At 42.7% G+C, this 12,597-nt stretch overlaps 1 protein-coding gene across 1 annotated transcript in view; it reads left to right on the top strand.

The window, feature by feature from the left end:
- RGS22 (regulator of G protein signaling 22) overlaps window positions 1–12,597 on the top strand; it is a 151,095-nt gene that overhangs the window by 52,650 nt on the left and 85,848 nt on the right. The window contains exon 11 of the mRNA XM_077493099.1: window positions 10,325–10,473. Coding sequence (XP_077349225.1) covers window positions 10,325–10,473 — 149 coding nt within the window. The remainder of the gene's footprint in view (window positions 1–10,324; window positions 10,474–12,597) is intronic.

Raw genomic sequence — 12,597 nt, 5'->3', positions numbered from 1 at the left:
CAGCCAGCATTAGTTACAAGACAATCTGACACTTCTAATGCCGTGTACACATGGTCGGACTTTCCGGCAGAAAAATGTCAGGCGGAATCATTTCATCGGATATTCCGATTGTGTGTGGGCTTCATCAGACTTTTTCTTTTCGAAAATTCTGATGGACCTAGATAGAGAACGTGTTTTAAATCTTTCCAACGGAATCAATTCCTATCGGGAAAACCGTTCGTCTGTATGCTGTCCCGACGGACCAAAAACTACGCATGTTCTGCAGCAAGTATGAGACGGAAGCGCTCGGTGTGGCAAAACTGCCGTTCGTATTGGAGCTAGCACATTCCTCACGCTGCTAATTCTGTGATCTTTTAATGCAGCGCTTTCTTTTCTTCTTTAGAATGAAGTTGTTTTGCTGCTCATATTCACACAGAGTTCTCACAAACTTCTTTCTTCATGATTTATCCTCATCTCATGACTAATATTCTATGTTTTTAACCACTTTCAGACCGGACCATTTTGCTGGTAAATGACCAGAGGTCTTTTTACAATTTGGCACTGCGCTGCTTTAACTGGTAATTGCGCGGTCATGCAATGTTGTACCCAAACAAAATTTGCGTCCTTTTCTTCCCACAAATAGAGCTTTCTTTTGATGGTATTTGATTGCCTCTGCGATTTTTATTTTTTGCAATATAAATGGAAAAAGACCGCAAATTTTGAAAAAAAAATGATATTTTCTACTTTTTGTTATTAGAAAAATCCAATAAATTCAATTTTAGTCATACATTTAGGCCAAAATGTATTCAGCCACATGTCTTTGGTAAAAAAAAAGTCAATAACTGTATATTTATTGGTTTGCGCAAAAGTTGTCACATCTACAAACTAAGGTACGTTTTCTGGAATTTACGCAGCTTTTAGTTTACGACTGCCTATCTCATTTCTTGAGGTGCTAAAATGGCAGGGCAGTACAAAACCCCCCCAAATGACCCCATTTTGGAAAGTAGACCCCCTAAGGAAATTTATAAGTGGCATGTTGAGCCCATCGAATATTTTTTTTTTTTGCCTCAAGCGATTGAATAATGAAAAAATAATAATTTTTTTTTTTTTTACACAAAGTTGTCACTAAATGATATATTGCTCACACATGCTATGGGCATATGTGAAATGACACCCCAAAATAAATTCTGCTGCTTCTCCTGAGTACGGGGATACCACACGTGTGGGATTTTTTGGGAGCCTAGCCGCGTACGGGGCCCCGAAAGCCAAGAACCGCCTTCAGGCTTTCTAAGGGCGTTACAGTTTTGAAGGCCATAAAATGCCAAGATGGCACAAACCCCTATTTGCTGAGAGGCATGTTGAGTCCATGGAATATTTTATATTTTGCCACAAGTTGCGGGAAAATTACAAACTTTAATTTTTTTTTATTTTTTTTTCACAAAGTTGTCACTAAATGATATATTGCTCACACATGCCATGGGCATATGTGAAATGACACCCCAAAATAAATTCTGCTGCTTCTCCTGAGTACGGAGATACCACATGTGTGGGATTTTTTGGGAGCCTAGCCGCGTACGGGGCCCCGAAAGCCAAGAACCGCCTTCAGGTTTTCTAAGGGCGTAAATATTTGACTTCACTCCTCACTACCTATTACAGTTTTGAAGGCCATAAAATGCCAAGATGGCACAAAACCCCCACAAATGACCCCATTTTAGAAAGTAGACACCCCAAGCTATTTGCTGAGAGGCATGTTGAGTCCATGGAATATTTTATATTTTGCCACAAGTTGCGGGAAAATTACAAACTTTTTTATTTATTTATTTTTTTCACAAAGTTGTCACTAAATGATATATTGCTCACGCATGCCATGGGCATATGTGAAATGACACCCCAAAATAAATTCTGCTGCTTCTCCTGAGTACGGGGATACCACATATGTGGGACTTTTTGGGAGCCTAGCCGCGTACGGGGCCCCGAAAACCAAGCACCGCCTTCAGGCTTTCTAAGGGCGTTACAGTTTTGAAGGCCATAAAATGCCAAGATGGCACAAACCCCCCCCCCAAATGACCCCATTTTGGAAAGTAGACACCCCTAAATTTAGGGGTACACTAGTGAGACTAGGTAATAAATGGCGGGTGCCCTGAAACTATAAAAAAATAACTAACCAACCAGCGTCACCTGTAACCGTTATATGGTGATCACTGGTTCCCGCATCGCATGCCTCCCGGCGGCAGTTCACACTGCCCTATGCGAACTGCTGGGAGTGTCAGTGAAATGTTAATGACACCCCCAGATCAGTTCGCATATCGCAGTGCGATCTGCAAACTCGGATCGCATGGTGTGAACACCCATGCGATCCGATTCTGCTGCGGACCAAAAAAAGGGTCCCGTGCGAGTTTGCGGCGGGTGCGACACGAATTCAGCCATACTATCTGTATGGCTGAACTCGAATCGCACAGAGATCGGATGTGATTTGCACTGCAGTGCGGTGCGAATCACATCCGTTCTCAAACCGCTGCAATGTGAACCCAGCCTTAGTGACACTGGCGACGGGGGGGTGATCACGGGGTTAAACCTTTATTGGGGGGGTTAGGGGGGTACCTTAGAACTAAAGGGGGCTAACCCTAACTGCCCTAACAGTTATTACAGTCACAAATGACACCCGCCGGGTGATCAGGGGGTTAAACCTTTATTAGGTAATAAATGGCGGGTGCCCTGAAACTATAAAAAAATAACTAACCAACCAGCGTCACCTGTAACAGTTATATGGTGATCACTGGTGAAAGGGTTAACTAGGGGGCAATCAGGGGGCTTTATGCGGTAGTATATGGGGGTCCCTGGCGCTATAAAAAGTTGCGGCGAACCTAAATACCTACCTGCCTAACTAGCGTCACCTGTGACACTAATACAGCGATCAGAAAAATGATCGCTTATTAGGCTGGGTTCACACTGGAGCGATGCAGGAACGCCACGAATCCGCGGCGGGTTCCCGCATCGCATGCCTCCCGGCGGCAGTTCACACTGCCCTATGCGAACTGCTGGGAATGTCAGTGAAATGTTAATGACACCCCCAGATCAGTTCGCATATCGCAGTGCGATCTGCAAACTCGGATCGTGAACACCCATGCGATCCGATTCTGCTGCGGACCAAAAAAAGGGTCCCGTGCGAATTTGCGGCGGGTGCGGCGGGAATTCAGCCATACTATCTGTATGGCTGAACTCGAATCGCACAGAGATCGGATGTGATTTGCACTGCAGTGCGGTGCGAATCACATCCGTTCTCATAAACCGCTGCAATGTGAACCCAGCCTTAGTGACACTGGCGACGGGGGGTGATCACGGGGTTAAACCTTTATTGGGGGGGTTAGGGGGGCACATTAGAACTAAAGGGGGCTAACCCTAACTGCCCTAACAGTTATTACAGTCACAAATGACACCAATGCAAAAAAAAAAAAAAAAAAGCAATTGGTGTCACTGTGACTGGGGGGGTAATTGGGGGGGTGATCGGGGGGTAAAGGGGGGGTGTGAGTGTGCCTGGCATGTTCTACTGTATGTGTGGTGTGTTGGTGCAACTCACCGAACCTCTCTCCTCGGTGCCGGAACGAAAAATACCGACACGGAGGAGAGAATGCATCACTTCCTCTCCTGTGTTTACATTACAGGAGAGGAAGTGATGTCACGAAGGATTTCCATTCGTCGAGAGCGATCGCGAGGGGGTGGCCATGAATGAATGGCCGCCCCCTCATCCCGGATCGCTCTCGAACGAATGCCGACCGCCGCAGGCACCGGGGGGGGCCCCCCACCCGCGGGCAGGCAGGGACTTATATATACGCCCATATGCCTGCCCGTGCCATTCTGCCGACGTATATCGTCGTGCGGCGGTCGGCAAGTGGTTAAAGACCGATCTCCATAATAATGTTTACAATTATTTTTTATACTCATCTTTTATCATTTTTGATTTCATCAAGATTTATTTTACGATTACTTAAAAATAATTTTTTAGTGATCTCCATATAATTTGTTTTTTGGAGTGTCACGTTACCACAATAATATTATTATCTTATATTTTTTTATTAACCTCAAGGAGGTTGGTGTCCCTTGTTAATTTGACATTTTAAATGTACCTGCCTACTCACCCAAACTGTCCTTTTTGAAGAAAAACACATAGGAAAGTATTTTGTGCAAAGAAAATATCCATTTATTCTGGGTAACAAAATAAAGAGGAAGTCAACGCTGGACAAACGTTTGTAATTTGCAAACCCTTTTGGCCCCCATGGCACACAGTAACAAATCTGTGGAAAAGAAAATTGGTAGCTTGAGGAGTCCATATAATAGGGAGCACAATCTGGTCCAGGAATCCCAGAGATTAGGACCAGCAGCAGATGACATATCTGTCCCTAGTTTGTGGTACTATAACAGCCTGCGTCTTCTGTCAGACCAAACTGATAACCATCAATTTCTTCTCTTGCCTGCAGACTTCCATGCAGCCTTCCCTGCAGCCTTTCTTGGAATCTGTAGCTCTGGTGGTGGACTTGTGGCAGGAGGAGGTGGAGGATGGGTGAGTTCACATATGTGGCTGTTCTCAGTCAGCTGGCCTTTCAACCCCTTCTGAAGGGCATCATAAATAAATGCCTCACAGAGGAGGTGTTGGCCCTTCTCCAATTCCAGCAACCTGGTGGCTAGATAGCAGCCATAGGCCTGTTCAGCATTGGGGGGGCTCTTGAGGAAATGGCTGGCTTCCTTAATGAGGCCCAGTGCTGCATCCTCCGTCATTTTCCCCTTCCTGGGCCTTTTGGTGGTATAGCAGAGGGGAGGCACCTGAGATTGGGTGATGTCCTGGCAGACACTGGGCATGGCCTCCTCCTGGCTGACGCTTGGCATGGCCTCCTCCTGGCTGACGTTTTCCAGACCCTACTCATCCTGTGTATAAAAAAGGGACATAGGTGTAGTTTTTCCTTCATCAATCACACACAATTTTCAGCACATGACTTGAAATTGAATGTTAATAAATAGAAAAAGCTATCATTCTGACACCAGCATTTTTCAAGCTGGTCACCAACATTATTGGCCACTACTGTCTAGTGATATGTATACATCACTTTTGGTATAAAATCATTGATTTGTAAGCAATTATAACATCTAGTTAAGATCATTAATATTAGGACAATAAATATGTCTAAAAACTAATATACCTGGCTCCAGCTAGGCGCATCCACTTCTTCCAGGATAGAAGGCCCAGGTTGTTCCTGGGAAGCCTCTGCTGGAGTGGAGGGAAGGCTGCAGGGAAGGGTCGAAAGAGATTCCCTGGATTCAGTCTGGTTTGTTGAAGTACCACAGCCTGGGGACATAAACATTCTCTGCTGATGCTCCTTATCTGAGTGAAGCCTGGATCTTATTGTGCTCCTTCTTATATATGTTCCTCAAGATCCTTTTATTTTCCAAAAACTCAATGTTTGCTTTGGGGACCTGAGTCTTCACAAATACCAGAAGTCTCTCCAACGTTTCCTTCCTTACTTGTTTATTGTGATATAAACTGTGTTTGACCTCCCACAGATTCTTCATCTCCCTGTACTTATCAATAAAACTGGATAGAAATTCTGGGTCCTTAAACTGATTTATTTTTTCTGTAAGACAATACCCAAGACAAAAACACTAATGTCAGTCTAAACTCTCATAATCTTATGCCAATATAGGCCTCCAATTTGAAGCTGTATAGGCCACTGTGATGGGCCAAGTTCAAATTTTACCTTCGTTTAGGATGCTCGACACTTCCATTCGTCCTTCCCCCCACACACAGATCGGACGTACGACGCATGTTAGCTTCATAAGATAAAAACACCAATATCAGTCTAAACTCTCATTATCTTATTCCAATATAGGCCTCAATCTTGAAGCATTATAGGCCACTGTGATGGGCCAAGTTCAAATTTTACCTTTGTTTAACTTCGCTCGCCACTTCCGTTCATTCGTCCCGCACACGGATCGTACGTACGAAAGATGCGTGTTAGCTTTATACACACTGCGCATTTATACATTTTAAAAACCAAATTTTGAAGATGCATACTGTGTGTCAGCATGTGCTATCTGCCATCAGGGGATCTCAATGTACGTGTTTTGTGGGTGCAACCCCTTCCTCATAACGCTAGTAGGTGAGAGGAAGGGATTGCACCCCCAAAACACGCCCATTGATCCCCCATGATGGCATGTGTTGACATTACCCATTTGGACTCCCAATTTGTGTGCATCTTCAAAATTTGGCTTTTACAGGGGTGACATCACCCCATCATTTTTACAGCAATATCAAGACATTTTTAACACTATAATGACTGATATTACCTTCAGTTTTTATACGTTGAGCTTTGTAAGTTCCAGAGTTGTGTATGTTATGTTTTAAAACATGCCTGTTTGTAAAAAAAAAATAAAAAAATAAAAAATAATATAATATATTGATGAAAAAAAAAATTGTGAAAAAACAACAAATTTATATTGAGGAAAAAATATAAACAAAAAAAACATTGTGAAATTATATATATTTTTTAACACATTTTATAAACTCACATGTGTGAGTAAACATTTTGAAATACAACAATGTGTGGCTTCTTCTTTCAATACTCAGTACCAGTTTTGTAAGTAATTTTGTGTTTACAGTGACAAATGGGTCTTATTTACTAAAGAAAAATCCACTTGGCACTACAAGTGCACTAGGAGAACCTAGAAGACAGCCAAAACGAAAAGCAAGAATTATGAAAATTCTAGAGTTTATCAGAAAACATTTTTTAATTACTAAAAAGTTTATACATTGTCTAGCATTGCAATGGTCCTACTACCCATAAAATAATTAACATATTTCTCCCGATCTTCACTGGTGCCTTGGGGTGCCAAGCCAGTGCGGCCAGTATCCAGGCCCATCAGGGAATTGTCTGTAATAAGTCCAGCCTTAGGCCCAACTGAGGCTAGATAATTCTGGGAATTTTTCCTTAAATATATGGTTGATTTTGTAGTCCACCATATGGATTGCTCTCAGAAACAGGCAGAACTGACTGGCCATTATCCCGAAGGTATTCTCAACGGCTCTTCTCGCTCTGGCCAGCCAGTAGTTAAAAACCCTCCTCTCTGGGGTGAGGGTCCTTTGGGGGAATGGGCTCATCAGATGCTTGCCCAGACCAAAGGCTTCATCTGCAATAAAGACAAAGGGGAGTCCTTCCACGTTTTTTGCATCAGGTGGCAATTAAAGGGACTAGACTATAGGCGTATATGGGCTCAGGATAACATGCTGGGAAGGTTAGTGAAGGCAAATATGCATGTAGGCCAAAAAAGGAGTATTAAAAAAGCTTCCAGCATGCAAGGGCACATTCACAGCATATTCCAATCATGGTAATTAGCGAATGATGAAATAAATACAATACATTAGCAAATATTAAATACATATAATGTGATGTTAAGGGATACAACTTACCCTAATATAGTCCTTCTGCAGGACCTGGATGATGGCAGAACAGGTCTCTGGAATAATGATCCCCAGTGCATGGGGGGAGATGTCTGTTGAGAACAGTTGCTAAGTACCGGAAGGTGGCGACTAGCCTCTGCTCTGGAGTGATGGCTTGCCACATGCAGGTATCCTGCCTACTGATATAAGGGGAGAGCAAAGCCAAAAGACGGTGAAAAATGGGGTCTGTCATCCTGAGATAATTCCTAAAATCATTAGGATTATTCTCCTGGATCTCACGAAGCAAAGGCATGTGCGAGAATTGGTCACGCTGGAGTAACCAATTCTTGGTCCATGAACTCCTCCTCGCCCTGTTCATGGACTGGGCTGGGGTCAAAATATAAACCTCAACACCAAGCCCCCACACAGCACGAACTCTACAACGAGTATGTACCCGAACCAGGGTTTCAAAACGGTTGGCTGGTCAGAATGAACTTACACAAATGCACTGAAGAACAGCAAGGCCTGAAGAGCTGAAGATCACGAGCGGACCAGAACGCACTGAAATACAGATACGAACTGACTACACAAACTGAACAGCAGTAAAACAATCGGAATAAGCTGCAGTCTGAAAAGCACAAATCGTTTCTAACCAAACTTCTAACACGAGATCAGCAGAAGGAGCCCAAAGGATGACGCACTATCTCTTGAACTTCCTTTTTCTAGTCCCGTTGTACGTGCTGTACGTCACCGCGTTTTTAACGATTTTTAACGATCTGGTGTGATCGTGTGTACGCACAACAGTTTCAGCGGAACTCTGTCGGAACTCCGTCGGAAAAACCTTCAGAGTTTATTCTGACAGGAAACCCGGTCATGTGTACACGGCATAACAGAAAGAATCTGACAGATTATGACAGTATTAAAAATGGTAAATACATATTTCTGCTTTGTCACTGTCAAACCAGCTTATGCTTGTTTTCTTAACTCAAGAAATAATATAAATTTCCACCCACATTTCTTAAACTGATAATGTGCAATCTTTTGGATTTTGCAAGTATGTTGTACATGGAGATACCTGTTCTTCTGTTTTAGGAAGCAGTTGCCATTATTTATTTTGAAGTATAGAAATTTCTGTTCCCTTAAATTAAACCTCAGCCTTTTTTTTTTTTTTAAAGGGGCCCTAAAAATTGTTAGCCATAATGCGCTACTATGCACAGCACATTGATATTTTCTCTTCCTGGTTAACACTACAGTGAAGCCTGGGCATACAGCCAAGACAGTTGATTGGAGGAAAGGCACACACCCTCTCTCCTCATAGGTAGAGACTTTCAGCTCTGTTCGTTGAATGGTTCAGGACTCTGCTAATCTATTTATAGCATCCTACCCAACACACATTTCAGCCTGCTTTTACCATATATGTCGGAGAACATGTCAGCAGTTATCAGGTTGATAACAGAGGAACAGGGCAGGAGACAGCTACAGGACATAGTGCTTTGAAGAAAGATAAGAAAACACTGCAGATATATGTGCCCAGCTCAAATTTCATGAATCAAGTTTACATCCACTTTAATGTAATTCTTTTGCAGAAATAAAAAAACACTTTCTATTTAGCCTACATAGCCCTTACCTCAGAGTCCAGCTTGTTGTACAAAACATTTTCTCCATTCCATCATTATTTTAATTTTGCATAATAAATGGCCTTCATTTGGGAATATGCTGTGGGTGTTAGTATGTTATCCACATCTTGAAGTGTTTCTGCTACATAATATGTATATTTTTCTTTATAATGTATGTATAATGTCCATAGGCAAAAAAAAAATGATGCCGGTGTATTAATTTGAATGGTGATCACTGATTGCATTAGAAAAATGTGCAGCTGAGGAGGTAGGAGCAATCTCCTGGAGTAGAAGGGCAGATAAAGGGTGTATGTTAATGAGGTTAGCTGGTGAATTCCTTCCTGTGTCTTCACCACCTCCTAAGGTCCGTCCAGGATCAGTTTTTTTTTTTTTTTTTTTATACACCAAGCTGAACACTGAGGCAAGGGCTTTGTTGGATAAATAGAAAGCGTTTTTATTTCTGCAAAAGAAGTACATAGGGGAGCTGGAATTTAGAAACAAAAAAGATGAACTTAGCCTTTAGCAGTGCAGCACAATGACTTTGCCTTGCTGACTCTTGTGCCTTACTGCAGGTCTATCTGGTATGGTCTGATGTTAACTGTCATAGGTGCTGACATTTTAAAGGTCAGGTCTTCCACTTCAATCATAAGCTGTGTCAGACATCCAGATTTGGCATGTATGGCCAGATTTAGTCCTGGATACTAAAGCCTAGTACACATGGGCCAAATGTCGGCCGGTTCAATAGAAACCGGGCAAAATCTCCCCCTGTGTATGGCAGCCGGTCCGATAGAAGCCGGCTGTTTAGCCGACTTCTGTCAAAGGCTCTTGACTGAAAAAGTACTGCCATCCGACTCCCGATCAATGGCTGAGAGCACTGACTGAAGTGTTCTGGCGGGGGGCCACCCCACTGTCAGAACACAATAAAACAGCAGGGGACTAACATCGGATTTTTAGTACAGTGGCTCTGACCTGAGCTGTCAGGTTTATTTTTTTCGTTCAATCCACTGGGTTGAATGAAAATAAAAAAATAGTGTGTTAGAGTCTTAAGGCTTTACAACTGTTCCTGTAACATTTGGTTCCACTGACTTATTCAAAGAGTAATGATGAAGGTGCAACATCCCACTATGACCAAGCTGATTTTAGCTGTTCAGAGATAATTGATGATGGTTGCCTAAGGAGTACCATACTAAATGCTTGTACTTGTAGATCTTCAGTTTTTTATATGAAAATAAAACATTAAAATGGATGAATGTGCAGAATGTATATTTATGAATTTACATTATTTTACATCAACTTTGTTTAGGTACCGGAAAAGAGCTTTTCTTCTCCCACAAAAGCTAAAACTGCCTCTTTCACTAGACGATCCGACAGCCTAATATCAGCAAAGTTAAAACCTGAAAAAAGACTGGTAAAAAGTTTACCTGGCAGTGCTGTCCAATCAAGTAAAATACGGTAAAGTATTAATGCAATACATGTAATAACCACATATTATTGACTTGGTTAGTATACATGAATTAATTTGCACTATATTGTCAAAAGTATAGGAATGCCTGCCTTTACATGCTCATGAACTTTAATGGTATCCCAGTCTTGGTCCGTAGGGTTCAATATTGAATTGGCCCACCCTTTGCAGCTATAACAGCTTCAATTGATTAGGGAAGGCTGTCCACAAGGTTTAGGAGTGTGTCTAGGGGAATGTTTGACCATTCTTCCAGAAGCGCATTTGTGAGGTCAGGCTTTAATTCATCCCAAAGGTATTTTATCAGGACTCTGTGCAGGCCAGTCAAGTTCCTCCACCCCAAACTCACTCATCCATGTCTTTATGCACCTTTCTTTGTGCACTGATGCACAGTCATGTTGGAACAGGAAGGTGCCATTCCCAAACTGTTCCCACAAAGTTGGGAGCATGAAATTGTCTAAAATGTCTTTCTATGCTGACACCTAGTTCCCTTTAAAGGGCCAAGCCCAAGCCCTGAAAAACAACCCCACACCATAATCCCCCCTCCACCAAAGGATTTGCCCCAGTGCACAAAGCAAGGTCCATAAAGACATGGATGAGCAAGTTTGGGGTGGAGGAACTTGACTGGCCTGCACAGAGTCCTGATTCCAACCCAATAGAACACCTTTGGGATGAATTAGAGTGGAAACTGTGAGTCAGGCCTTCTCGTCCAACATCAGTGCCTTACCTCACAAAAGCACTTCAGGAAGAATGGTAAAACATTCCCATAGACACACTCCTGAACCTTGTGGACAGCCTTCCCAGAAGAGTTGAAGCTGTTATAGCTGTAAAGGGGCAGGCCAACTCAATATTAAACCCTATGGACTAAGACTGGGATGCCATTAAAGGAGAAGCACAGCCAAGGATTGTTTGGCTGAACTTCTCCTGTGGATCACAGGAGTGCAGTTTTTTTTGCACTCTGGTGACCCTTTTTCAGCGGAGAGCGGGCTGAAGTCCACTCTCTGCTGATGTTACAGAAGTCGGTCCAGGCTCCGTGTCATCACGACCAGTCAGGATTCGCCAGATCCCTGGACCGGCACCCGGCACCCCCACCCCCTCCACAGTCCAGCACTCCAGTGAGCGAGGAGGGGGGCAGAGCAGACAGTGGTGACTGACAGACAGCAGCTCTCTGCTCACGGAGCTGTGAAAACCGAGTGATTGGAAGTGTTTGATCGATCGGTTCTCAGTGTTAGAGGTGCAATGCTGCATCTAGCTAGGTAAGTATGATTCTTAAAAAAAAAAAAAAAAACACAAACCAAACTTTTCTTTTAGCCCCAACAAACGGTTGGACATTCTGACAACCAAATCCGTTGGATTTTGTCCGACGGATTTTGTCCAACGGATTTTGTCCAAAACTGTTGCATACACACGGTCGGACAAAGTTGTCAGAAAATCCGATTGTACATAATGTGATGACGTTATTTTGTTACGACGGGACTACGTTCACGCTAGTAGCCAATAGCTTTGGTGTAGGAATTTGATCTGAGCATGCGTGGCACTTTGTCCGATCGGAATTCTCTACACATGATCGGAGTATGTCCGATCAGAGAATTTTGTCGGAAAATTTTACGGACAAGTTGGAAAACTTGGTCCGTCGGATACTCCGACAGAAACAGTCCGATAGGACACATTCCGTCGGAATCTCCGACCGTGTGTACAAGGGCTTAAAGTTCATATGCGTGTAAAAGCAGGTGTCACAATACTTTTGGCAATATAGGGTACATGTATTCTTGTCTAAGGGCATTATATATACCATTATAAAGAAAAATATACATATTATATAACAGCAGCACTTCATGTGGATAACAGCAGCATATTCCCAAATAAAGACCATTTATTATGCAAAATTTAAAGATGCTGGCATACCAATCCCCATTAAAACCCCACCATAAAGAATCCTCTGTATCATACATTTCTATTACAACTTAAATATAATGTAGCTCCTCATATAATTTCCCAAGGCAGATATATCTGTTGCCAAAAATGATGTAAATACAAAACATTAGATCAGGGGTCAGCAACCTTTTTCCACTTAAGGGCCTGCTAATAAATGAAAATAATAATAAGATACCTAACAT

Source organism: Lithobates pipiens, unplaced genomic scaffold (genome assembly GCF_037356315.1).
Source record: "Lithobates pipiens isolate NorthernLeopardFrog02 unplaced genomic scaffold, aLitPip1_a1.2 Scaffold_19, whole genome shotgun sequence".
Taxonomy (NCBI): domain Eukaryota; kingdom Metazoa; phylum Chordata; class Amphibia; order Anura; family Ranidae; genus Lithobates; species Lithobates pipiens.
This window is presented reverse-complemented; position numbering and strand designations above follow the sequence as displayed.